Source organism: Quercus robur, chromosome 7 (assembly GCF_932294415.1).
Source record: "Quercus robur chromosome 7, dhQueRobu3.1, whole genome shotgun sequence".
Taxonomy (NCBI): Eukaryota; Viridiplantae; Streptophyta; class Magnoliopsida; order Fagales; family Fagaceae; genus Quercus; species Quercus robur.
The window spans coordinates 17,990,482-18,016,197 of NC_065540.1; the positions used below are offsets into that span (position 1 = coordinate 17,990,482).

Consider the following 25,716-nt stretch of genomic DNA (forward strand, 5'->3'; position numbering starts at 1 on the left):
ACCGGGCGGGAGTCCCTGCAAACTCCAAGCTAAAGAGGGCCGAAAACATCTTCTTCCTGAAGGATATTCGGGAAATCCTCAAGTCGGATCCTCCTTCTGAGCAGCTCCTTCCTACCCAGGCCCCCTTTCCTGATGTCGAAGTTCCTGAGGGGGCAGGAGTGGGTAAGGAAGCTCAATGAAGGATAAGCCTTTCGAGGACTCCCTCACAATCAAGGATGTGCTCTCCCAGGCCAAGGGCGCAGAGTTTAAGCACAAAGCTGATGGTGTTCATTCCAAGGCTGCTGATCCCAAGAAAGATCCTCCCAAGAATAAGGCCTAGAATTCTAGACAAAGGGTTTTCTTTTGTAGCTCTCTTTTTTAACTTTCCTTTCCTGTGGCTTCTGCCACTACTTATAGTGTAATTTCCTTCAAATTAATGAATGAACTTTCCTTCTACTCCTTGGGTCTCTATTTTTATTGCTTTTATTTTTATTGTTATTACAAATGAGCCTGAACTGCTATTGCTCCATTTCCAACGGTAATTCATTATTGGCATTTCAAGAAATCTAACTACGCATCAGCAAGATAGAGTTATTTTACATTTGTGATACGAATTAATTCTTACATAGTGAATGTTGAATCTGAAGGGAGTAAGTAATATACCTTGTTTCTCACGTTCTGTTTAACATTTATAAAGGTGTTCTTTGAGTGTCAAAAGTATTTAATTTCCCCTTAGCCTGTGGTTCAAGGAGCAATACAGGGCTTAGGTTCTGTTTAATACTTGAATAAATGCTAAAAGTAATTAATTTCCCCTAAACCTGTGGTCCGAGGAGCCATGCAAGACTTAGGTTCTATTTAATATTTGAAAAGATGTCAAAAGTAATTAATTTCCCCTAAGCCTGTGGTCCAAGGAGCCATGCAGGATTTAGATTCTATTTAACACATGAGTAGATGTCAAAGGTTGTTAATTTCCTCTAAGTCTGTGGTCCAATGAGTCATGCAGGATTTAGGTTCTATTTAACACTTGAGTAGATATCAAAAGTTATTAATTTCCCCTGAGCCTGTGGTCCGAGGAGCCATACAGGGCTTAGGTTCTGTTTAACACTTGAGTAGATGTCAAAAGTTATTAATTTTCCCTAAGCCTGTGGTCCGAGGAACCATGCAGGGTTTAGGTTCTGTTTAACACTTGATTAGATGTCAAAAGTTATTAATTTCTCTTAGGTCTGTGGTCCGAGGAGCCATGTAGGGCTTCGGTTCTATCTAACACATGAGTAGATGTCAAAAGTTATTAATTTCCCCTAAGTCTGTGGTCCAAGGAGCCATGCAGGATTTAGATTCTATTTAACACTTGAGTAGATGTCAAAGGTTGTTAATTTCCCCTAAGTCTGTGGTCCGAGGAGTCATGCAGGGTTTAGGTTCTATTTAACACTTGAGTAGATATCAAAAGTTATTAATTTTCCTTAAGCCTGTGGTCCGAGGAACCATGCAGGGTTTAGGTTCTGTTTAACACTTGATTAGATGTCAAAAGTTATTAATTTCTCATAGGTCTGTGGTCCGAGGAGCCATGTAGGGCTTCGGTTCTATCTAACACTTGAGTAGATGTCAAAAGTTATGAATTTCCCCTAAGCTTGTGGTCCGAAGAGCCATGTAGGACATAAGTTCTGTTTAACACTTGAGTAGATGTCAAAAGTTATTAATTTCCCCTAAGCCTGTGGTCCAAGGAGCCATGCAGGGTTTAGGTTCTATTTAACACTTGAGTAGATGTTAAAAGTTATTAATTTTCCCTAAACCTGTGATCCGAGGAGCCATGTAAGGCTTAGGTTTTGTTTAATACTTGAGTAAATGTCAAAATTTATTAATTTTCCCTAAGCCTGTGGTCCGAGGAGCCATGCAGAGCTTAGGTTTTGTTTAATACTTGAGTAGATTGAGAGACAGGATGCGCGATACCTTTATACAACAAAAGAACTTATCGAGAAAGGAAATTTTCATTAATAATAGTACATTTTTAGGTTGTTTACATTCTAAGAGCGTGGTATTACATGCTCATCTAAATCTTCTAGAAAATATGCCCCTATACCAGCCACTGAGGTGATGCGATATGGCCCTTCCCAATTTGGCTCTAACTTTCCCCATGCTGGGTTTTTTATAGTACCTAGAACTTTCCTCAACACTAAGTCACCAAGCACTAGTGGCCTTAACTTTACTTTGGCATCATAACCTTACTTAAGTTTCTATTGATAGTACGCTAATTGGACTATTGCCATTTCCCTTCTTTCTTCAATGAGATCTAAACTTTTCTCTAGCAGCTCATTGTTACTGCTCGGACAGAATGAGCTGGTTTTTAGCGTTGGAAAGCCCGTTTCTAGAGGAATAACAGCCTCGGCCCCATAAGTCATCGAAAAGGGGGTCTCTCCTGTTGATCTGCGAGGTGTGGTTTAATATGTCCACAAGACATGTGGCAGTTCTTCCACCTATCTTCCCTTCGCGTCATCTAACCTCTTCTTAAGTCCGTTCACTATGACCTTGTTAACAGCCTCGGCTTGTCCATTCCCCTGGGGGTAGGTTGGGGTAGAATATCTATTCATAATTCCCAATTCGTAACAGTACCTCCTGAAGGCCTTACTATCGAACTGAACACCATTGTCCGAGATGAGGGAGTGAGGGACCCCCAATCGGGTAACAATGTTTTTCCAGATGAACTTTTTGGCATCCACATCTCTGATGTTCGCTAAAGGTTCAGCTTCAACCCATTTAGTAAAGTAGTCAGTGCCGACAAGCAGATACCTTTTGTTCCCTGCTGCCTTAAGAAAGGACCCGACGATATCCAAGCCCCACTGAGCAAATGGTCAAGGGCTGGACAGGGGATTGATGATCCCTCCTGGTTGATGTATGTTTGACGCAAATCTTTGATACTGGTCACATTTCTTCACGTATTCATGTGCTTCTTTCTGCATGTTTGGCCACCAGTAGCCTTGGGTGATGGCCCTATGAGATAAGGACCTGCCTCCTGTGTGGCTTCCATAAATCCCCTCGTGTAATTCCTCCAGGATTAATTTTGAGGCCTCAGGGTGTAGCAGAGCAAGTATGGTCCAGAAAAGGAACGTTTATATAGCTTCTGGTCCACGGATAGCTAGAATCGAGAAGCTTTTCTCCGTATCTTATTAGCCTCGGTCTTCTCTTTAGGTAAGATGTCTTCCTTCAGAAACAGTACAAAAGGGTCCATCCTGCTAAGTCCCACTCTTACCTGGTGGACATGGATCACTCCTCTCTTCATTACTAAGGGTTTGTATAGATCTTCCACAAGGATGACCCGGGGTAAACTTTGAGCCGAGGAGGTGGCAAGCGTGGCTAAGGAATCGGCATGTGTGTTTCCACTTCTAGGGATATGCAGTAAGCTAAAAGAATTGAAATGTGACTATAGGCGTTTGGCTTGGTCTAAGTATCCTTGCATTCTTTCGTCTCTTGCTTTTAATTCCCCATTCACTTGGCCAACGACCAGTTTTAAGTCTAAGAACATGTTTACTGCTTTTCCGCCCAGTTTCTAAATCATGGATATCCCCTCCAGTAGAGCCTCATATTTAGCCTCATTATTCGTGGCCAAGAAACCCAGTCTTAGTGATTTTTTGATGGTAATCCTTTTAAGAGAAATTAGAACTAGCCTCACTCCAGAGCCCCTTTGGTTTGCTACGCCATCAACATATACTTTTCAGCATGTGGGCCCTTGTAGAGAGATTGCGCCAACTGATTTCTCATCCATGTCTCACGTCCTTGCTTCTTCTTCTAACGAGGGTTCAGCGAATTCAGCCACCAAATCTGTGAGGACTTGGCCCTTGACGGAGGTTCGAGGAATGTACTTGATGTCAAAAGCTCCTAGAATCCTGCCCCATTTAGCAATTCTCCCTGTATAATCGGCACTCCAAAGTATGGACCTGAGAGGAAGCTAGGTCAGAACGATAACTGTGTGTGCCTGGAAGTAATGGGGAAGCTATCGTGTTGCTTGAACCACCGTTAGGATGGCCTTCTCTAGTGGTAAGTAACGGATCTCGGCTTCATACAACGATTTGCTCACGTAATAAACTGGTCGTTGTACGCCGTCGTCCACTCATATTAACACTAGGCTTACTGCATGAGGGGCCACAACGATGTAGGCGAACAAGACTTCATCGGCCTCGGGACTGGACATGATTGATGGCCAGGATAGATATTCTTTAAGTTGTTGGAAGGCCAAAGCACATTCCTCAGTCCACTAAAATCCCTTCCATTTATTCATCAAGAGGAAGAAAGGTCTGCACTTGTCTGCCGACCGATAAATAAAACACTTTAAGGCAGTAATCATACCGATAAGCCTTTAGACCTTCTTAGGATTTCGAGGCGGTTGCAAGCTGTTGACAACCCTGATTTGATCGGGACTGACCTCGATCCCTTTTTGGGTCACCATATAGCCCAAGAATTTTCCCGATCCTACCCCAAATAAACATTTGGATGCATTGAGACGCAGCTTATGTCTCATCAGAATTTCAAAGATGTCTCCGAGGTCTCTCACGTGCTCGGACACCACCTTACTCTTTACCACCATGTCATCTATATAGACTTCAATGCTCTTACCTAGCTGCAGTTCAAACATTCTGGTCATCATTCTCTGGTAGGTGGACCTTGCACTTTTCAAACCAAAAGGCATCACCTAGTAATGGTAATTTCCGATGGGAGTGACAAAAGCTGTCTTTTCTTGGTTGTCTACGGCCAGTGGTATCTGATGATATCCTTGAAAGGCATCTAAGAAGCTCATCCGAGGATGGCCCGCGGTCACATCTACCAACTGATCTATTCGAGGCATAGGGAATGGATCTTTTGGGCAGGCTTTATTCAAATCCGTGAAGTCTACAAAGACTCGTCATTTTCCGCTCTTCTTCTTTACCACTACAGTATTGGCCAACCACTCAGGGTAAAAAACTTCCTTGATAGCCCCTGCTTTTTTAAACTTCATCACCTCGTCCCTAATAGCGTTAGCATGTTCCTTTGACAGGCGCCGAGGTGGTTGCTTCTTGGGAGTAACGGATGGGTTAACATTTAGATGGTGGTAGATGAAGCTCGAATCAACCCTTGGGGCCTCGTAGGCGTCCCACGCAAATACGTCCATGTTTTCTCTGAGAAACCCAATTAGCTCTTCTCTCTCTTGGGGAAGTAGTTCCGAGCCGACTTGAAAGAACTTTTTCGGATCATTGCCAACAGCAACCTTTTCTAGGTCCTCGCACTTCGTTTCCTTGGTTGATCCATTACCGGGCAATGCCGGGGTTGTTGATTGCTATAAGCCCTTTTCAGCGGAGGCAGAGAGCTCAGCGTTGGGTCGGCGTGAAATGGCAGCCACCATGCACTGTCTGGCCACAAACTAATCCCCCACAATCTCTTTAACCTGACCCTTTGACGGATACTTCACCTTCTGGTGCAGAGTAGAAGAGATGGCTCCTAAGGCATAAAGCCAAGGTCTAGCCACAATAGCTGTGTAGGGTGAATAAGCGTCAACCACAATGAAATCCACCTCTACCACATCCGAACCGGTTTGTATGGGCAGTCTAATCTGGCCTCTTGGAGTAACGGTCTTTCCCTCGAAACTTACTAGAGGGGAATCGTACGGCGTTAGGTCCTCAGGTTTTAAGTTCAACCCCTTGTACAGGTCGGGGTACATTACTTCCAAGGCATTGCCCTGATCTACTAGCACTCTCTTCACATCATATCCTCCTATCCTAAGTGTGACTACCAGAGCATCGTCATGGGGTTGGATGGTTCCGATCTTATCTTCGTCCGAGAAGCCCAGCACTGGTGAGGCTTCCTTCTTGGCCTTTTTGGACTCCCGATCGTCGTCCTTGGTGGATAGTCGAGCCACAGACATCACTCTGGAAGGACAAGAGCCGGTCCTTCCCGGAGCAGCAAGAATGACATTTATTGTGCCTATAGGAGGTCTTAAGGAGGTGTCTCTCTGGAACTCCGAATTCGCCTGTCCTTGTTGACCACTGGAATGATGCAGGAGGTGCCTTAATTTTCCCTCTCGGACCAGCTGGTCTAAGTGGTTCCTTAAGTTCCTGCAGTCTTCGGTGGTGTGCCTCGGCTCTTGGTGGTACTGGCAATATAGGTTTTGGTTGCGCTTCATGGGGTCTCCTACCATCTTATTTGGCCATTTAAAGAATGACTGGTTTTTTATCTTCTCCAGAACCTGATGCACTAGATCTCGAAACATAGCATTAACTGTCTGCACGTCGGCAGATGCGGATTATCCTGCAAAGTCTCTCCTCGGTCGATTGTTGTTATTAAATCGGTCCGACCTGAAGTCCCTCCTCTCTTGAGGGATAATCTTTGCTTTACCCTTACCCAATTGCTGGTCTTCTTTAACCTTTTTATACTTGTTAATCCAGTCCATGAGCTAGCGCAAGCTGGTGACAGGCTTTCCTGTTAGGGACTTTCTTAAACCATGCTCAGCTGGGAGACCACTCTTGAAGGTGTTGATGGCAACGTCATCAAAGTTACCCTTTATCTCATTATATATCTTCCAGTATCTGTCCGAGTAGGCTTTCAGGGTCTCCCCTTCTTGCATGGACAAAGACAGTAGAGAATCCAAAGGCCGAGAAACCCTACTACACGTGATGAAGAGAAAGCCAAAGGCCTGGGTGAGCTACTTAAAGGAAACTATGGAGTTTGGCTTCAAGCCATCAAACTATCTCATCGCCACTGGTCCCAAGTTAAACGGAAATACTTTGCACATCAAAGTCCCGTCTTTGAAGTGGACGGTCATCCTTTGATGAAACTGGCTTACATGCTCTACGGGGTCCGTTCGACCATTGTATATGGTGAAAGTAGGTTGATGGAATCGCCGAGGGAGCTTAGCCCCTTCTATCTTGCATGTGAAGGGTGACTTAGAGATCCGATCCAATGCCTTACTCATGGCGTCGTTTACTAGGCCTTTACGAGACGGACTTTTGTGTCTGCGTCTATGGTGGTGCTCTTCCTCATAAGAAAAGGTCTTACTCGGTGGGGTTCTTGACCTTTGCCTATAATTGTTGTCCCCTTCGTCATTAGAGGACGTATCCAAACTGGAAGGGAATCGCTTCCGCTGCACACGATGTAGTTTCTTTTTTAAGTCATCAATCTCTTGCTGCAGGACTTTATTATTGTCTTGTCTTTGGGACACGTGACTTCCCACCCTAGAATGGTTTTTGCTTGTATGGGTAGTACGCACACTACCCTCTCGATATTTCTCTTGATCCCTTTCCCGTTCAAGGTTAAGGAAATTGTCCTGTCATTGAGAACCTGCATGCTTCGTTTGGTGTGGACCTGCTTGGTGCGGACCTGATCCCACCATGTTTAATCATTGCACTCACTGATGCCCAAGTTCTTCCCACAGATGGCGCCAATTGTAGGATCACAATTTGTAGCCCGAGCCCAAAATGTATGGAGTCTTGACCCAATAAGCCTAATACAATAAATTTGTAGAAAATTGGTCAAAGAACCAGGCCTTAATGAGTTGGACAATGGCTAGTATTGAATTGCATGACGATCAAACACAAATAAAGGATGCTGACATCAATAGACTTTCATTATGAGGAGGTTAGACCTATATATAATGATCACTCTTGGATATCGGAATGATTTAGATTGCTATAATATTTTTTCTTTCTCTTTTCCGATTTCTTTCTCTTTTCTGATCCCCTTCTCATGGAGGGTCTCTCACATTATATAGTCTTTTTTGGGCCATCTTGATTCTACACTTATTGATTATCTGAGTCCCTACTTAAGTGTCCGTCCCATTAGACACCCCTTTCAGCCTTCTGTGAGTTGTGATAGCTAAGGCAGCACTGTTCAGAGGTCTTCTCCACATAAATGCGGCCAGAAAAGTAGCTGCAATGAATTTAATGCGATGATAGCAGCTTTTCCTTAGATATTTTGAGTTTCCTTCTTTCTCATATGTTCATAAGGCACATTCCTATCGTTAGAGCCTTTTGGAAGGTCACTCTAATTGTTAGAGTACACACTTGAGCTACATTCGTCACATCCGAGGAGGTATTCCTCCTCGGATCATGTTCCATTCATTTCCTGCTTATGAGATTTTAACTGGGGATCCCTTAACAACTATTTTGCCCTTCCTCGGACTTGTTAATTGTCCCGGATGAAGCCCAAAGCCCAATATCTGATATTGGGCCCTTGCCCCTACAATACCAAAAAGTGCAGTGGAGCTATGAATAGTAGCAAAAATAAGCTGGCAAACAATAAGCTATCCAAACGGACATATAATATACAAAATTTATGGTAATTTTCCCTAATTTTGTACACTTTAATTTCTTCTCAAAAAAATTTTGTACACTTTAATTATTGTAATTTACAAAGAGAATAAAAGCAATATAATTTCTAAACTAAAAAAAAAATTTGCAAAATTTATGGTTTATAATTGGTTTATAATTGGGTTACAAGATCAAACTTCTAGAGAGGATTTTTAACAATAAAACACATCTAAATACAAACAAACACATCAGATGATTGAATAGTCAATCATTTTTTTAAAATAAAAAAACTAATACAAACAACAAATTGTAAATGGAAAGGCTTCACTAGTGGGAAGTACCTACTCCAATATTAGGAAAAAAAAGTGTTTTAATAATAGTACAAAACTTAGATTCAATGCTCTACTGCACTTGACCAAAGCCAGTCTCTAGTAATGGAAGTTTGATCGAATTTTATCTTTTCATATTGCTGCATATGTTTTCAATAATAGTTTCTTTCATTTTTCTCCAATATGTTTGAAATTAGGAAAAGAAAATGCTATTGACGTAACCAATGCTTGGTCCATATCATCCATTTAGTTCGATCAAACCCTATCACTACGCCACTTACTTAATTTAATTACCACTAATTCACTTGGAAAATTTAGCTAAAAAAAAAGTTTTGTTGACTAGGTAAGCATCCTATATATAATAAGATGAGTAATTATGAACCTTGTAGACCATTTCCATGGAGGTGGTGAGTCTAGTGACTATCTAGTGAATTAGGAAAATTATTAAATACTTCGGGAGTATTATAAATGCGTACTTCCCTTTCTCACATGAATTGTGGGTCTTACCATAAATTTCATTAGTGAGACCTAGAGTTATGTGAAATGAGGGAGTGTGCATTTATTGTAATACGATAGTACTCAATAATTACCCAGTGAGTCAACCTACACATTATTCATGTTCTTAAAATCATCCTAGTTACTTACAATCATCATCTCACATTAAACACAACAAAGATTCAGGAAAATGACTACACATTCGAATCACTAGAAAATAATCTAATTCTTTTTTCTTTTCTTTTTTTGAAAAAAAGAAGAGTTACTAATTTAAGTATGAGAGAGTTAATGGCTTGTACCTCAACCATTTTCTCCTTAGAGCATTAGCATTGGTGGTGCAAAAAAATTAGCAATTTAGCACCACAAAAAGTTACTTTTATTTATTTTACCACACCACTTTACAGATACCTAACATCAATGGTTTTATTTTAGCATTTAACAAAATAAGATGGCTGTGAACTGTAGCTCAACCGCCAATTTTTTTGGCTTTTCTTTCACTATTGCAGCATACTTTTTAGTATTGGTGATGCTAAAAATAACAATATGACTTTTTAATTAGTACCACCAATACTAAGAGCATCCATATCAGTGGATGCAAAATCTTGTATAATAGAAAAAGACATCACTTTTACACATTTTGCCTAAAAAAATACTCCACATCAGTACTTCTAAAAATGTGCAAAGATGTGTATATTTATACACTTGCTACAGTAATCGTGTATATTTACACGGTTACTGTAGTATTCTATTTATTATTTTAATAATTTATTCTCTCTCATTGTCTCTGGTTTCGGTCATCTCACCTCACTCTCCTTTTCTTCATTTGATCAAATCATCCTCCATTGCCGCCGATCATCGAACCACGCTGATCTTCCATTGCCGCCGGTCATCAAACCACGCCGATCAAATCATCAAACGAAGGCCTCTCCGATCATCAAACCACACCGATCAAATCATCAAATCGTCAGTGGGTTTCGGGTTGGGTGGGTGATGATTTGGCTTGACTGGGTTTCGGGTTGGGTAGGTGATGAATGGGGTTGGGATTGAATGGATTTAGGATTGACTGGGTTTCGGATTGAGTGGGTTGGTTTTTCTTGATGATGCTGGTTGGGTGGTGATGATGGTGGCTAGGTGTGGAGGGATCGTTGGGAGTGATGGGTCTGTGAGAGAGAGGGGCGGTGAGGGAGAGAATAATAAAAATTTGTAAAAAAATGAATATTTTATTGTATGAATGTGTAAAATAGATAAACTGATGTATTTATTTTGTAAAAATTAGTGTATAAAAAAAAAAATAGCTTTCTTCATGTAAAATAGATGAGAAGTTTGCATCCACTTATGGATGCTTTAATGCTCTAATTATCATTGTTTTTGTAGATTTCCAAATCATAAAACAATATTAGATTCTCCTGCGAGTCCGTACAAAGAATGGGGTTCTCTCACAGGCTGATGGGAGCCAGTGAACCACTATTTATATTCCTTGGAAGCAAAGTTTAAAAGCTATATATCTTTCCAAATTAAAAGCTGCTCGTACATGATTTGTGAAAGCTATGAATGAGGAGTGACTACTTGTGATGACCAATGACTCACTCAGTGGGTGCCAAAAGGAAACCGATATAAACCGTAGAATTGGGAAAAAGACCCATCGAATCGCATCTTTCTTAAAAAGACACCTGCCTCCACATGCTTTCTCTGACTCATCACAGAGATTATAGATGCAGATCCGCTACATAAAGGTTGTGAGTAATTATTTTTTGTGGGTTTACACTTCTTTTATTGAGCACTCTTGAATATACACCCTGTGAAATCATGTTTTAAAAAATACAATTCCATAATTTTAATTGAAATCATGTTGACATGATATTGTTTCTAATTATTAGTATTACCACTCTTAAACTTATGAATTAATTTAATCTAAAAAAAATAATTGTTGTACATTGAACCCCAAGCAAGTATCTCTTTCAGGATATGTAGATCTACATCTTAAGCTTAATTAATCAAGCAAAAATAAAATTAGAATATTAATCAATTTGTCCAGGGCCCCAAACCAACACTGAAAGCCAAGTTGCAATGGCAATATTCTAATTCCACTTCATAACTGACAACCATTTGACACACCAACTCACCAAAGTCTTGACGTTTGGTAAGAAGCTCACCAAAATGAGTTTTCAGATGAGGCTTGGGGGGGAAAATTATAGTAATATACCATATATCTGATACATATATAGCTACTCACATGATATCGAAGACATCATATACCTCAGCTTCTAATGCGTTTGACTATTGATGAAATAATTAATTATATAAAACTTAAAACTTAAAAGACTTATCAATTGAAAACTTGCTAAAAATAAAAGAGCTTGATGTAATATTGGCCTAATAATTTTGATACTTAATAGTCTGAAAAGTGGATTTATGATAATGCTACTCAGATATTAGCCTTAATAATTTTATTGGGTTAACAATAATACTATTTGTAGAGATAAGGGCCCAAGATCATATGTTGGGCCTTGGGCTTAGTCTGAGGACGTTGAATGGTTCAAGAAGGGCCAAATAGTCATTAGGGATTCCAGTCCAAAGTCTCATAAGTTTGGAACGAATGGGGGATTGTCCGAGGACGAACTCCTCCTCGGATATGATGAATGTAGCTCAAATACCTATTCCAGCAAGTAGAGTGATCCTCCAAAAAGCTCCAATAATAGGGACGAGCCACATGAACATACGAGAAAGAAAAAAACCCAAAAATATCTAAGGAAAAGCTACTACTACCGCATTAAATGCACTACAGCTACTTTTCTTGCCGCATTTATGTGGAGAATACCTCAGAACAGTGTTGCCTTGGCTATCACAACTCACATAGAGCCTAAGAGGGTGTCTGATGGGATAGGTACTCATGTAAGAGTTTAAATGATCAACAAGTGTAGGATCAAAATGATCCATAGGGAGCTATATAATGTGATGGATCCTTCATGAGAAAGGGGATCGGAAATCAAAAGAGAAAACACACTGTTGTAATCTAAATTATCTTCATATCCAATTTTGATCAATTTATACCAGATTATCTTCTCAGACTGAAAGTCTATTAATATAATTTGTGTTCGATTGTCATTTAATTCAGTGTTAGCCGTTGTCCAACTCATTAGGGCCTAGTTCTTTGATTCACTCTCTATAAATTTTATTGTATTGGACTTATTGGGCCGAGCTCCCATACATCTTGAGCTTGGACTGTAAATCGGGTCCGTACACTATTGACACAACTTTTTTTCACCATATATTTGATAATCATTAAAGTAATCAATTGTGAATGGTGGAAAAAAATTGAGTTTATGAGTGTTTGTTTTCATTTTAACAAATGTAAAAATTGTTGTGAAAAAGTTGTATTACTAGCATTAATTATCGATCGAGTTAGATGATGCTTCTTACTTATTTTTTAATTATGGTAAGACTTTATTCTCCTTATCAATCATAATTCCCATCCAAGTTTATTGCTCGGTATTTTTTCTCAAAAAAAAGAAAAGAAAAGTTTATTAATGTACGGTGGAGCATCAAAGATAATCACTAATGGGCCTGGGCAAAATATATTGCTCCTATGGCCTTGACATCACCGAACCAGTGATTTCAAATTACTAGGACCTAACTGTTCACTACTTTGCTCCTCCGGCCCATTTGTGCAATTACTCATGTATGGCCTCAGCCACAAATGACAGCATTTGAAAGCATTCACCACGTTTCAAATTTTCTTTTAAATGTACAAGATCGAAGAATTCATTTGAAAATTATTAATATGCTCATAACGGCAAAATTCCATTGTTGATAGTAGTTTTTCAAGATCTGCAAAGTCTTGCGGATAAACTTTTTTACGAACAAACAAATATTATCAATTATTAAAAGTTCATGTGCCTCTTGAAGATCTAGAGTTCACTAAGAATAAACAATTTCATTGCATTCCAACTAAATCTATGATTAAATTCTTTTAATTGAGAACAAATTGTAGCACCGAAAAATATCTATCTTAATATATAATGATGCTTAATTGTAGACTAGTAATATAATTGATGCAAGCTCAACCTCGTTTCTCAACATGATTCACAATGTTAAGTAAAGCCTCTCATCCATCTTCTCTAAAAGTTTACATAAACACTTCAGTGTATAAAACAAGAAGTATGGCATCAAGTTCTAACATGATCTTTATACAACTATATGACATCCATCTTCTCTAAAAGTTTAGATAAACACTTCAGTGTATAAAACAAGAAGTATGGCATCAAGTTCTAACATGATCTTTATACAACTATATGACGTCCATCTTCTCTAAAAGTTTAGATAAACACTTTGGCATATAAAATAAGAAACATGGCATCAAGTTCTAGCTAACATGACCGATCTCTAGACAACTATATGAATGGACGTAGAATCATTCCTTATAAGATTTAGAAAAGCACAACTTAATTTTTCCATTTCTTAATTTTCTACCAATTCTCATCAATCAACAGTGAATGCATATTATGCCTAAGAATTCTCAATATATTTTGAGAAAAGATAAGAATTCTAAATAGGTTATTAAAAAGAAAGCTTAGTAGAAAAAAAAATGTACCTTATTAGGTGAATATTCAAGTCATGAAGGACATATTATTGTTTACCACAAAGGTTTATTAGTCATATTTTTTAATTTACTATGTGTCCAATAATTTTCTAACTAAAAAACCAATTAATGTTATTGTAGGGGGGCGGTTTTGGGGCTCAGGCCCAACAGGTGGGTGATTCTGGCCCAAAAGTCCCTCAACAATGAATTTGTAGAGAGTAGGTTACAGAACTAGGTCCTTGACAGAGGAAACGTAGTTATGACCAAGCCATGCAACCAGTTGGACGTAAGGATTATTCCTTCAAACTTTTTGGAGTAACGATCCTTGGGGCTGTTTCTTCTACTTCAATCTCCTTCCTCTTTCTTTATCTTTTTCTCCCTTCTTCTTCCGATCTCCTTTCCATGGGGGTCTCCTTCTCTTATATAGCATCCTTTCTAAGATCATGACCCTACACTTGTCAACCATCTGACCTTCCACTCGAGTGCCTGTCCCATAGGTCATCATTTCTCTTTTCTGTGAGTTGCACTGGCCAAGATGATTCTGCCTTCCTGTCCCTTCCACATTAATGCGGCTGCAAAAGTAGTTCCTTGGCATTTAATGCGGCAGTTGTGGTTGCCCCCCTTCCTGAACGCCACGCACCATTCCTTCGTATTGGGTGACCTTTCGCCAGGTAGGGGGTGTTAATTTAACACTCACTTGGCGAGTCCGAGGAGGTACTCCTCCTCGGACGCCCCTAAGCAGGCCCGGCCCATCATGGTTAGGATGGGATATCCTGCGCCCATGCCTTTTCTTCTTATCGTGGTTGGGCTTAGTACATGAACTACGGCCCAACATCAGCTGACAGATTTTACCCCCCACAGTTATCATGTAAAAATGAAAAAAAAAAAAAAAATTTAAACGCAAGGACAGGGAAAAAAACGTTCTAGCATATTATCTTAATAAATAAATCCCCTCTTTACACACAATATCAAAGATTTATCCCTCAAAAGTTTTATCTTATCAAATTGAATTACATAACCCCTAGTGTTTTATATCTCTTTCTATTCTCCCTTGCTTTTTTGCATTTACAATATTTTTCATTTCATTTTAACTGTAACATTTCCAATCATATATACTTTTATATATATATATATATATATATATATTAAAAAAAATCTGGAGGAAGGGGGCCTAGGTGGCGGACCCCTTAGTGTTATAGATAATGTGCTTCTAAGAATGATTAGACAGACAATTTCTCTTCTCCCACTCATGTTTGTGGATATATCATGTTATTGTTGGAAAAACATAGTTTGTATCGCATACAAAACACATGCAGCGAAAAATTAATGGATCTACTTCATTCGCAATTGATAACATATACTATGTAAATTTCAGAATTTAAGAACAAAAGAGTGTACCTTGGTGCGATGAAATTCAAAACCAAATATTAGAAGTACTTGAGAACACTTTTAATTTTCACTCCAATTCCACTTTTGTCCAAGAAGTGTGGTCTCTCAATTAGTTTACGCGTATGTGTTCAAGGGAGAATAAGAGAGTGGTTTATACTCACATACACACCATTTCCATACTTTTGAAAATTCTGTATGTTTCTCTCCTTATATATAACTGATTATCTAATTGGACTAACCTTTTAGACCATTCCAATTGGGTTTTAGTATGAGGCTTGGAGTGAGACTAAAAGGAACAAATAAAACACTAGCTTCAATGGGTTTTAGACTTTTCTGTTAACTCTTGACAAGCCCAAAATTATCATTAATTATATTTAATACCACTATATAAATATAATTGCACTCTAAGCCTTATTAACAAATTATATCCCAAGACTTAATTATATATTCAACCCCTTCATTAAAATATTTGTAGTAATACAAAGTCATAAATATTGACTGCCACTTAAAAAATTACTACATCTTAGTCCTTGAGTACCCGATTTAATCATTTAAGTTATTCATCATATATTTATGAAATCCAATTTCTTAAATATATACTTTAGTAACTTCTTACTAAAATAGTTAGACCTAACATTCTAAATAATCAAACTCATTAAACTTTTTTTTTTTTTTTTTTAGAATAACTCATTTAAACTTATTTCAAGGGAATATTTTATATCTCCGTTAAGAGATTATAAATTTCATCTTGAGAATATATGTTCCTTCAGCATTAAATGTGACTGTCCAACATACTGAGATTTTGATCGTGACTTTAAATCTCACTCCTAATATATCAAAACAACCTACATTTCATGATCAGGTTCATTATTCTCTCAGGATTAAGAGTTTATGTAAATAGAAGTCGTGAGATTTATTATTCATTTGACAGTCGTTAGTAGAATAATAAATCTCACAGCGGCCTAGTTCAATATGTTTTAACACTTAAAACATATCAACATATCAATTAGAAGTCTCCATTTCCATGATTAAGACAAATCATCTTAGTTGATATGGTATAATCTTCGCAGATGAAATGCCTAATTTCATCACCGACTACGAACTAAAATTCTGAGTTTACAAATAACTTATGATTTATATCTTCTGTGACTAAATCACATAGTATGCATCTCATGGACTATATGATAATATCCAAATATTCATGTTACCATTATTTTAGATAATAATAAAACAACTTTATTAATCACAATATAATGTCATACATAGTATCATATAATAGGATTTAAAGGACACATATCCTAACAGTTATAACTTTCTTGACCATGTGCATTTCTATATGCTATTGCAATTTGCAACAACAAATAATTTCCTTATAATAACGTGTGTTCCACATCATGATCAACATGAGTCATTAGGTCTTTTCTCACTGGTTTCTTAAAAAAACAGGTCTTTTCTTACTATAATCCAATCCAATCCAATGGCGTTGACATATATCATGGAGAAGAAGAATATAGATCAATTAGTTTAATAATCTTGTCCTAGTATATGAGCAATGGAAAAGTTAATGGATGCTCTAAGAGTATTAATTTAGGATATATTTTAAAAACTTTTTATGAGAAAAGAAAAATGCAATAAATTTTTTAGATGACTGTTTATATATCTCATAAAAATGGTATCAAAATTTTCTTAAAATAATTTATTAACAATTTTCCTAAGTGAGATCTCCCTATAAACAAATTTGAGAAACTAATCGCGATCAGATTCCGAAATGGTCTGTGGAAAACAAACAAAAACACAAAAAGGTTTCTAACTCATTGACCTCAATGGTCAATGCCCACCAATCACCTTCTTTCTTTTTCTTAATTTCTACGCCGACCTAAATTGGTCTGCATACTACTGGACGTGGCACACTCGATTTTCCAAAATGACTCTCTGATCCAATTTCTTTGCAAAGGTTTCCAACTTATAAATTCCAACAATGTCACGAATGTAAATGGTATGACGGCTGTTCCCACTTCCCACCACTATGGTTTTTGTTAAGATGTGGGCTCTGACTCTATTCCCACTTTTGGACTACTAAACATTTACCAATTGGTATGACATATATGCTTTTCACATTATGGATATGATTGATTGTAATGGTATATAAATGAAAATAATAAATTCATATAAAAATAATGTTATTGTACTTAAAAATTAAGGTGTTTAAAGAATCAAGTTGATCAGCTAAGTATTAAAAATTCAGACTGATTTATTTATTTGTATTTCGAATACAAGTGGAGCTTGAGCTTATTATCAAACAAGATTACATATTCGAGTTTGGTTTATTTTATTGTAGAACAAGGTCGAGCTTCTCCATGAGTTACTTGATTGATTAACCTACTCTTTTCCATTATATAGTAAAATCATGACTATTTTTATTTTATTTTATATAAGATAGAAATTATACTCTAGTTTAATCTAAATGTATATGTATGTAAAACTCTCTTCTAGAGACTTGAACCCTGACCTTTGCCCCCACACCCCACAAAGCATTTATACTTATGGAGTGACCACCGCACCAAGGGTGCGCGGTGGTATGACTAAATTTTTTTGACCATTCACAAATCTATGATTTTCTTACAACAATTTGATTGTCTATATTATCAATAAGCTACAATTAATAATATGATATTATATGGACCTATTATAAACTTACACAATTTCAAGTCTATATAAATAAATTTTTAGAAAAATATACGTATAAAAATATAATATTATGTATAATTAAATCGAATCTTATATTTACGAGTTTATTTAGGAACACATTTATGTATGAGCTTAACTTGTTTAATAGTCAAGCCTAAACTTGAACTTGAGTTTAACTAATTTGCTAAACAAACGAATATAAACAAGTTTTTTTTTTTTTTTTTCTGAGTTGAGCTTGAATTGTTCATTAACAGCTTATTTCATTTACAACACTACTTAAAATATATTATCTTATATGTTGTAAGGACTAAGGAGGGTTATAAAAAATATTATGAAATGCTCAATGTCTAAACCTCCCCAATAGACCGCGGCAGTGATCTCTTCTGAATCCATATATCCTCCGTGGTGGACGGTGGACCACGTAGCTCTCCTCTAACATCTGGCTATCCACCATAATAGATCACATTCATTTTGCTCTCTGACGCCATTCCCACCAAAAACAAAATTGAGACTTTGACAAACTGTAGTTTCTTCATGAATATTTTAATTTTGTGGAATGCTTTTTCGCTCTTTAAATACCTACTTGGTAGTTGCTCCTAAGATGCACATAGATTACTTTGATCAGCAAATTTGGGTCAAATATTGCAACTTATTGTGCAACATTTTTTTTTTTTTGGGTGGTTTTGGGTAAATGTTGTAGGCATCTCGTTTGCCACTTTTATAGGTAACTCTTTCTTTGGTAAGCATTCTTCTATGGATCAGCTCTTTCAATCTCTTATTTAGATTAATTTCCTAGTATTCTCTTGCATTCTGTTCTTAGGTGATTTAGCATAGCACGTATTCTTCACCTTTTCTTGTTTTTATTTTCCAAACCCCCTCCAAAAAGAAAAAGGAAAAAGGAAACATGATGTCCCATTCTTTGTTGTATCTCATGGAGTCCTCAATTTGTATCACGTCTCACAACAATCTGAAACCATGTAGTACTAGATGAGGGTGGCAAAACTGGACACGATCTGTAAACCCATGGGTTGAGATTTAATGGGTTTGTGTCATATTCGGGTTAACACAACTGACCCATTTAATAAATGGGTTGGGTTAGTGTTCATCACATGGAACCCGTTTGACTTATCTGACTTATTTAATTAAATGACACTTTATTAATATACCCTTCAAATCCTAGGTATATAAACTTATTAGTTGTTGTGATTTATTTTCTTTGACATATTATGATTGATTATTTGTGATATTAAGATATGTTTTAGTTTTAAATGAATATTTGTGATGCAGTTACTCATTAGTTCTGAATTTTATATTAAAAATATTTATTTGTTTGGTTTTTCATAATTCATATCAATTTGGTTAATGCTAAAATTAGTTAGGTTTTTTTTTTTTTTTTTTTTTTGGATAAAATCTAATAAACATACTAACATGACTGACCTGTTTAATAAATAAGTTGTGTTAGGATTAAAGAATCTTAACCCGTTTAATAAACATGTCGGGTTAGAGTTGACCCATATAATCGAATATATGAGTGAACACGACACGAACCCGACACGCGAACATGAATTGCCACCCCTAGTTCTAGGGTTGAACTACTTTTTGAAAATCACTTATATATGGTAAAATTACACTTTACCACCATAACCTATACTTTATATTACACTTAAAAATCTTAATTTTTCGAATACACGTTTTACACCATAAACTATGGCACTTGTTATACTTTGTACACTGACATTAAGTTTTCTGTTAACTTAGAATGGAAATTCAAAGTTTAAGGTATAAAGTGTAATTGAGAGTATAGTTTAGGGTGATAAAATGTAATTTCTCATTTGTTTTTAAGGGACTGAGAAGAGGGGCAATTGAGTGTTTTTACATGATGCAATACTTTTCCATCCAAATTAACAACAAATTTGATATTGGAGTGTAAAGTATAACAAAACTCATTTTTTTAAGGGACAGAGAAGTGAGGCAATTGAATCTTTTCACATGACACTATATTTTTCCATCAAAGTTAATGGCAAACTAGACATTGGGTACAAAATATATTCAGAAATCATAGTTTATAATGCAAAACATTGCATTTAAAAAGTTTAGGATAATAAAATGTATTTTTTTTCTATAAATAAATTATCATAGCACTGTATATTGACTTGTACATTTGGAAAAACAAAACACGAGCTTATATTATTTAAAGTCAAAAGAGGATCTTCCATATTGATCATATTTTAAAATTTTAAGTGATGGATGGTGGCCAAAAAGAGTTTGGATCAGCAAAGTGGCAATAGATTACCTTAATTAATAAATTGAAAGTATCAATTGTAAGTTTCTCCAATCTGAATCATGCAATAGATTTTGGGTATCTGAGCTAGACATTAACCCATCCACCCACCCACCCCCACCCCTATTTTTTTAATCTTTTCTCTGCTTTTCAATTGGTAAATTTTGTATGGAGCGAGAATACCTTTCTTTTAAATGGCATGACATTCATTTGTGGGCTGATACATATTCTCTGTTCTTCCACTTTCTTTTAGAACGCTATAGATCATCCAAAAGTCATCTTTAAAGCTCAATAGGTGCATCTGAAGATGCTTCTTGTGGCTTTCCTTCATCCCAAGAAAATTAGATTTTCTTGATATTTTTTTAAAGAAAATAAAGAATAACTTTTGTTGAGCACGCTAGCTTTTTCGGTGACTTTGGCATCTATATATTCTTATCTTCAAGTACACAAAGATAATCAAAACTTGGTTATAGAAATTTGGTTGCATTATTTAAATTTTGATTTATTACTCAACAACTGAAAATAATACCCTTTTTTTTGGGGGAGAACGTGAATTGATGGTAGGGAATTCCAAACCTATTGAGATTATCTACCAATAAAAAAAACTTTTTTGAGAGTTAATTTCTCCTAGTAACATAGTTTGCCAAAATACAGACAACAGAAATAGGAAAAAAATTTCTAATCGTGCAAACCTTACTCTATTTGTCATCAGCCTTTTCTTTTAGATTTTTTTTTTAGCTTGTTTGTTTATGTATAACTTTTCAACACCCTTTTTTTTCCTAAGCTTAATCATATTTTTTTAACCAACTTTCAGCAAATAAGCAATCAACAAAAAACTAAATTCAAACAGACATATCAGGAGCACGCCTTGGTGAAAACTGAAAATCTCATTTGCAAGTGCATTTTCTAGTGTAAGCGTGAAGACTTGGCCAAAGGAAGCAAAAGTAAGCTCAGTCACACTTATGATTTTAACTTTTGTAAGTCTCATTCGCAATATTGACACAGAATAAAGTAAAACTAATCCCACCCCACGTTATCCTTTGGCATCAGCAGTGAGCAAGCTCTCACTGCTTATGGCTTTATCATGCTCTTATTATGTGTTACCGCTCGTGTTTCCAATCTTGATACTAGCTATTTGTGCCTGCTTGCATTAGCTTTCTCTCATTATTAAGCTAGCTCAGCTCATCGGGCACACATGATCAGGGCCATGGTACATCAGGTACGAGAGGTTTTCATTTATTTGTTTTTAGCGGTGTTCTACAAGGCAACTGGTACTGTAAAGCCTTATTGGAGACCAGGAAGCAACTTGAGTCCTGATAATGATCGTGCCTATTGCTTAAGCTGGAGGTTGGGTGTAGAGACCAACAATGTGCGTGCATGGCGTACCGTCCCATCTGAGTGCAAGGAGTACATTGAAAATTACATGACTCGTGGACAATATTACCATGACCTCAACTTCATTACCAACCAAATTTCAAGTTATGCAGATGAGATTGCTCTTTCTAACGATGGCATGGACGCCTGGATTTTGGACATTGATGATACATGCATATCCAACATCATTTATTACCGAGGAAAGAGATATGGGTACGTTATATTATGTGAATAATTACTTTAGTTAGTGTAGATTTGTATCCCCTTATCAATGGAAAAACTTATCAAAAATCATTTTTGAACTTCCAAAATTGTACTACCCTAAATAATAGATTGTTAAATTTCATTCACTTTGTCACAATCATGAAAATACTTTAAAATGTTTCTCATTAATCTTTAAACTTTAAAAATTATTTTTAGAAAGTTCTTATTATCATATAATGGATGAAAAATGTTGAAATGATAAATGAAATTTATGTTGTATTATAGGCTAACTCCTTGTTATCAAAATAACCTTATTATTTTCATGAATTCTATTTAGTTCGTTAGTATTTTCCATCCATCTAATAATGGTAACATTATTGAAACATTTAAAATATAACAATGATTTTGAAACAGAAATTAAATGTTGAGGACCGATTGTATACCATTTGTCTTGAAATATATTTGGTTTCCATTTTGTAAAATGCACAGGTGCGACCCATATGACCCGCTAGGGTTTAAGGCGTGGGCAATGAAAGGAGAGTGTCCAGCCGTTCCTTTCATGCTTGGGTTGTTTGACAGATTGGTTCAAAGTGGATTCAAGGTGATCTTGCTCACGGGAAGAGATGAAGAGACCCTCGGCCAAGCCACAACTGATAACTTGCTTAGCCAAGGATTTATTGGTTATGAACGTATCATTTTCAGGTAAGATGATAAAAACTCCTATGGTTTTTTCACTCGTTAAATATATTAGATTATAATACTCACCATCATTGAAATGATTACTGAACAACAAAGTAATAATACTGTTTTACCAAAAAAACAAAAAATAATACTGAAAAATCCTGTGGAGTACTGGTAAAAACTAAAACTAATATATTCTACAGTTGCTTGGCTAGGAATGCCCAGTGTTCCATATATATGTTATTAAAAAAATAAAGGGCAGCCGAGTGTGTATATGCCAAATTGCCACATCATCAAAAGTCAATTTTATATTTGGATATTGTCCTAGTCAACATCCATGCAATATAAATGTAAAAATCCCTGTTCCTTTGACCAGCCAAGAGCCTTCCATATCCAATAATATTCTTCTTTTTTTCTCTTATTTATATTTATTTATTTATTGATAAGAAAGAATTTTATTGCACACAAATCCAATAATATTCTTGCTGACATTTTCTACAAGCTTTTGATTTGTTTGATATTTGATACTTACGGCATATTTAGGGTCCCCTTAATTAGTATACAAGTATATAATTATAATTTGTAATTATATGTACTTTAAAAAATATATATTTATCAATAATTCATCAGGTGTTTTTTTCTTTTTTGCTAAATATTTGTGTACAATTTAATTTGATTTATTTTTTGAAAATATATAAGAAATTTATTATTATTATAGTAAATACCTATTAATTAGTGTCTTCAGGACACTTTTTTTTTAAAAAAAAAAAATTTAAGATAGCTCTTTCCGTCCCTAAACTCCCAAGCACTTTGTGCATGAGAATGTGTCAATTTAGTTACAAAGTCCTTGGTAGTATCTTTAGGGCACTTGTTAAAACTTAATCAAGATTAAAACTAATGGGTTCTAGAATGGGTGCATTGCATATGGGCTTAAGCCTTTTGCTAATTTGAAGTTTAAACTTTTTTTTTTTTTAATATACAAGATAGAATTTCTACTCTAATCTAATCTAAGTGTATATATGTGTGAACCTCTTTTTTGGAGACTTGAACCTCGGCCCTTGTCCCCCCACACCTCACAGTATTTATACTTGTGAAGTGACCACCGCACCAAGGGTGCACGGTGGTTGAAGTTTAAACTTTGATGGGTGGGTAAAGAAATCAATGTTAATTACTAATTAGTGGTTTATTTTTCTTTTCTTTATTTGAAGAATCAAGTTTAAGTCTTACCCGTCTCATTGATGTCATTGAATTAAAAAAAAAAAAAGCATTTTTATCCTTGTGATTCTTTACCACACAGGACCACGGCTTATAAAGGGCAAAAGGCAGTGACTTTCAAGTCTGAAATTCGGAAGCAGCTTGTAGAAGAAGGTTACAGAATATGGGGAAATGTTGGAGATCAGTGGAGCGATCTTCAAGGAGAATTTACGGGCAATCGGACCTTTAAGCTTCCTAATCCTATGTATTTTGTTCCTTGAAATTGTAAAACCTTTGTATTTGGAATATTGTATATCCAATTACAATCACCAGTGTTCCTTTTAAGTTTTATCAATAACTTGTCACAAATAAGTCACGCAATGTGTGAGAATAAATAATTATTTCGTATGTTCAATTAAGTCTACTTTGGTCCAATTTGGTCCACTCGGTCAATTTCGGTTCCCTTCAGTCCATTTTAGACTAATTGAGCCTTAAATTGATTCTTTTATATAGGTTACATTTTCAAGTTTAGCTCAAAAATTTTTTTTTTTTTCTTTTTTTGGGGCTGAAAAGTATGAAAGTTTATTATTTTTGGGTTAAACTCTTTAGTTTTGAGTTAAAAAATACAAAGAAAATAGACATTAGAAATATGAGCCCTAAAAATGCAATAAAAATGATAAATATTCAAAAGTCTTATTCGGTCCACATTGGTTCTATATATCTAGTCCATTATGTCCTCTTCGGTCCAATTTGGTCCATATAGTCCTAATCAGTCTATTTGGTTCTATTTAATACATTCTGTCCATTAAAGCTCTATTCGATCCATTCGGTCTTATTCAATCTACTTCAGTCTTATTCGGTCCACATTAATCCTATTCAGTCCATTCTGTCCACTTTGGTTTTATTCGGTCCTTTTCGGTCCAGATTGGTCCTATTTTTTCTATTCTGTTTACTTTGGTCTTATTCGGTCCATTTTGCCACTTTGGTTTTATTCGGTCCATTCTGTCCACTTTGGTCCTGTTCGGTTCATTTGTTCTTATTCCGTTCATTCGGTCCCCATCGGTCCTATTCGGGTCACCTTGTTTCTATTTGACCTATTCTGTCTATTTGGTCCACTTTGTTCCATTTAGTCCAATTCGGTCCATTTGGACCACTTCAGATCATTTTGGTCCACTTCTATCTATTTTTGTGCACAAGAAAGACATATTTGGGTTGAAAGCACCTAATCAAAATTCAAATTTATTAAAAAAAATATAAATCTCAAACTCGTAAAATCTAAAATATTAAGCACAACATTTATTATCGTTATGCTTTTGTTCTTGAGCCATATTAATGTAGTATTCTAATCAGGGCCGTCCTAATAAAATTTGGGGCTTAAGGCAAAAAATTTATATGGGGCCTTTTTATATGTAAACATTAATTAAATAAAATTATATAATACTAATTAATTAAGACTACTTTGATGTAAATACAGAAATTGATGAATAATACTAGTTATGAATATTATAGTTGAATCAAAAGGAACTTACTTTAACTTGGATATATGATTATGCATAGTTAAGTACAGTTGTAATCTAAATTTTAATTTTATATATTTTTTTTAAGAGAAAAAGATGGATAGATATTATTTGGTGTGTGACTTAGTAGGAAATTAGTCATCATTGATGATTTATCACATTTGCAGCATTTTATTTGAAACATCTTAGGGTTTTAATTGGGTTAAATTTTTATTGGTCTCCTATTTTAAAAGCCTTGTTAGAAATGAAAAAGAAAAATACTAAAAATACTAAAAATACCACAAAATGTTTACAATAAATGTGATTATGATTGTAATTGATGAATTTCAATAACTTAATTTATTTGTGTTTGAATTACTTTTTTATGTGATTGATGATATGTCAATTAAATCTATAGTAAAATTTGTGATATCTTGAGCATCACTCTTAAAAAAAAGTACCAATTATTTAAAAAATGTTATATTTTTATAAAATTTTGGGCCTTTTACTAAGGGAGATGGAGCCTTTTTTTAGTAGGGAAATTTTTTATTTGTTGTGGGGCCTTAGGCCTAAGCCTAAGTTGCCTAGGCCTTGAACCGGCACTGATTCTAATCCACTTCGGTACGAGTAAATTTAAGTGAAAGTTCTTTTAAACATAAAGTGTATGGATGTATAAATGTAATCTTTATGTTAATTATTCATTTGTTTTAATGTCATTACTTTTAAATGAATTTGCATGAAGTTGATTATTTATTGATAA

At 35.9% G+C, this 25,716-nt stretch overlaps 3 protein-coding genes across 4 annotated transcripts; 1 reads left to right on the forward strand and 2 right to left on the reverse strand.

Moving 5' to 3' along the window:
- Window positions 1-2,450: 2,450 nt before the first annotated feature.
- Window positions 2,451-5,116, reverse strand: LOC126691104 (uncharacterized). The gene is made up of 2 exons (XM_050386180.1): window positions 4,967-5,116; window positions 2,451-2,813 (listed from the first exon to the last, which is right to left on the reverse strand). The coding sequence occupies exons 1-2, from the start codon at window positions 5,114-5,116 to the stop codon at window positions 2,451-2,453; spliced, it is 513 nt and encodes a 170-aa protein (XP_050242137.1).
- A 249-nt stretch (window positions 5,117-5,365) lies between these two features.
- On the reverse strand, window positions 5,366-6,139 carry LOC126691105 (uncharacterized). The gene has a single exon (XM_050386181.1). The coding sequence runs from the start codon at window positions 6,137-6,139 to the stop codon at window positions 5,366-5,368; it is 774 nt and encodes a 257-aa protein (XP_050242138.1).
- Window positions 6,140-18,342: 12,203 nt separating this feature from the next.
- LOC126692588 (acid phosphatase 1) lies at window positions 18,343-23,879 on the forward strand. 2 transcript variants are annotated; one of them, XM_050388251.1, is made up of 5 exons: window positions 18,343-18,465; window positions 20,822-20,951; window positions 21,162-21,594; window positions 22,075-22,287; window positions 23,564-23,879. In XM_050388251.1, the coding sequence occupies exons 3-5, from the start codon at window positions 21,203-21,205 to the stop codon at window positions 23,739-23,741; spliced, it is 783 nt and encodes a 260-aa protein (XP_050244208.1). In that variant the 5' UTR covers window positions 18,343-18,465; window positions 20,822-20,951; window positions 21,162-21,202; the 3' UTR covers window positions 23,742-23,879. The 2 variants fall into 2 exon arrangements, with proteins under 2 accessions (XP_050244208.1, XP_050244209.1); XM_050388252.1 differs by lacking the exons at window positions 18,343-18,465; window positions 20,822-20,951 and having other exon boundaries at window positions 20,971-21,594.
- The last annotated feature ends 1,837 nt before the right edge of the window (window positions 23,880-25,716 follow it).

Bases quoted from the DNA above. Each gene is read 5' to 3' on its own strand.
- LOC126691104 (XM_050386180.1), bottom strand. From the start codon at position 5,116: ATGGACGTATTTGCGTGGGACGCCTACGAGGCCCCAAGGGTTGATTCG. The intron at 2,814-4,966 runs GTGATGAAGTTT...CCATTTGCTCAG, and splicing joins CTAACGCTATTAGGGACGAG to TGGGGCTTGGATATCGTCGG.
- LOC126691105 (XM_050386181.1), bottom strand. From the start codon at position 6,139: ATGGTAGGAGACCCCATGAAGCGCAACCAAAACCTATATTGCCAGTAC.
- LOC126692588 (XM_050388251.1), top strand. From the start codon at position 21,203: ATGATCAGGGCCATGGTACATCAGGTACGAGAGGTTTTCATTTATTTG. The intron at 21,595-22,074 runs GTACGTTATATT...TAAAATGCACAG, and splicing joins TACCGAGGAAAGAGATATGG to GTGCGACCCATATGACCCGC. The intron at 22,288-23,563 runs GTAAGATGATAA...TTTACCACACAG, and splicing joins TATGAACGTATCATTTTCAG to GACCACGGCTTATAAAGGGC.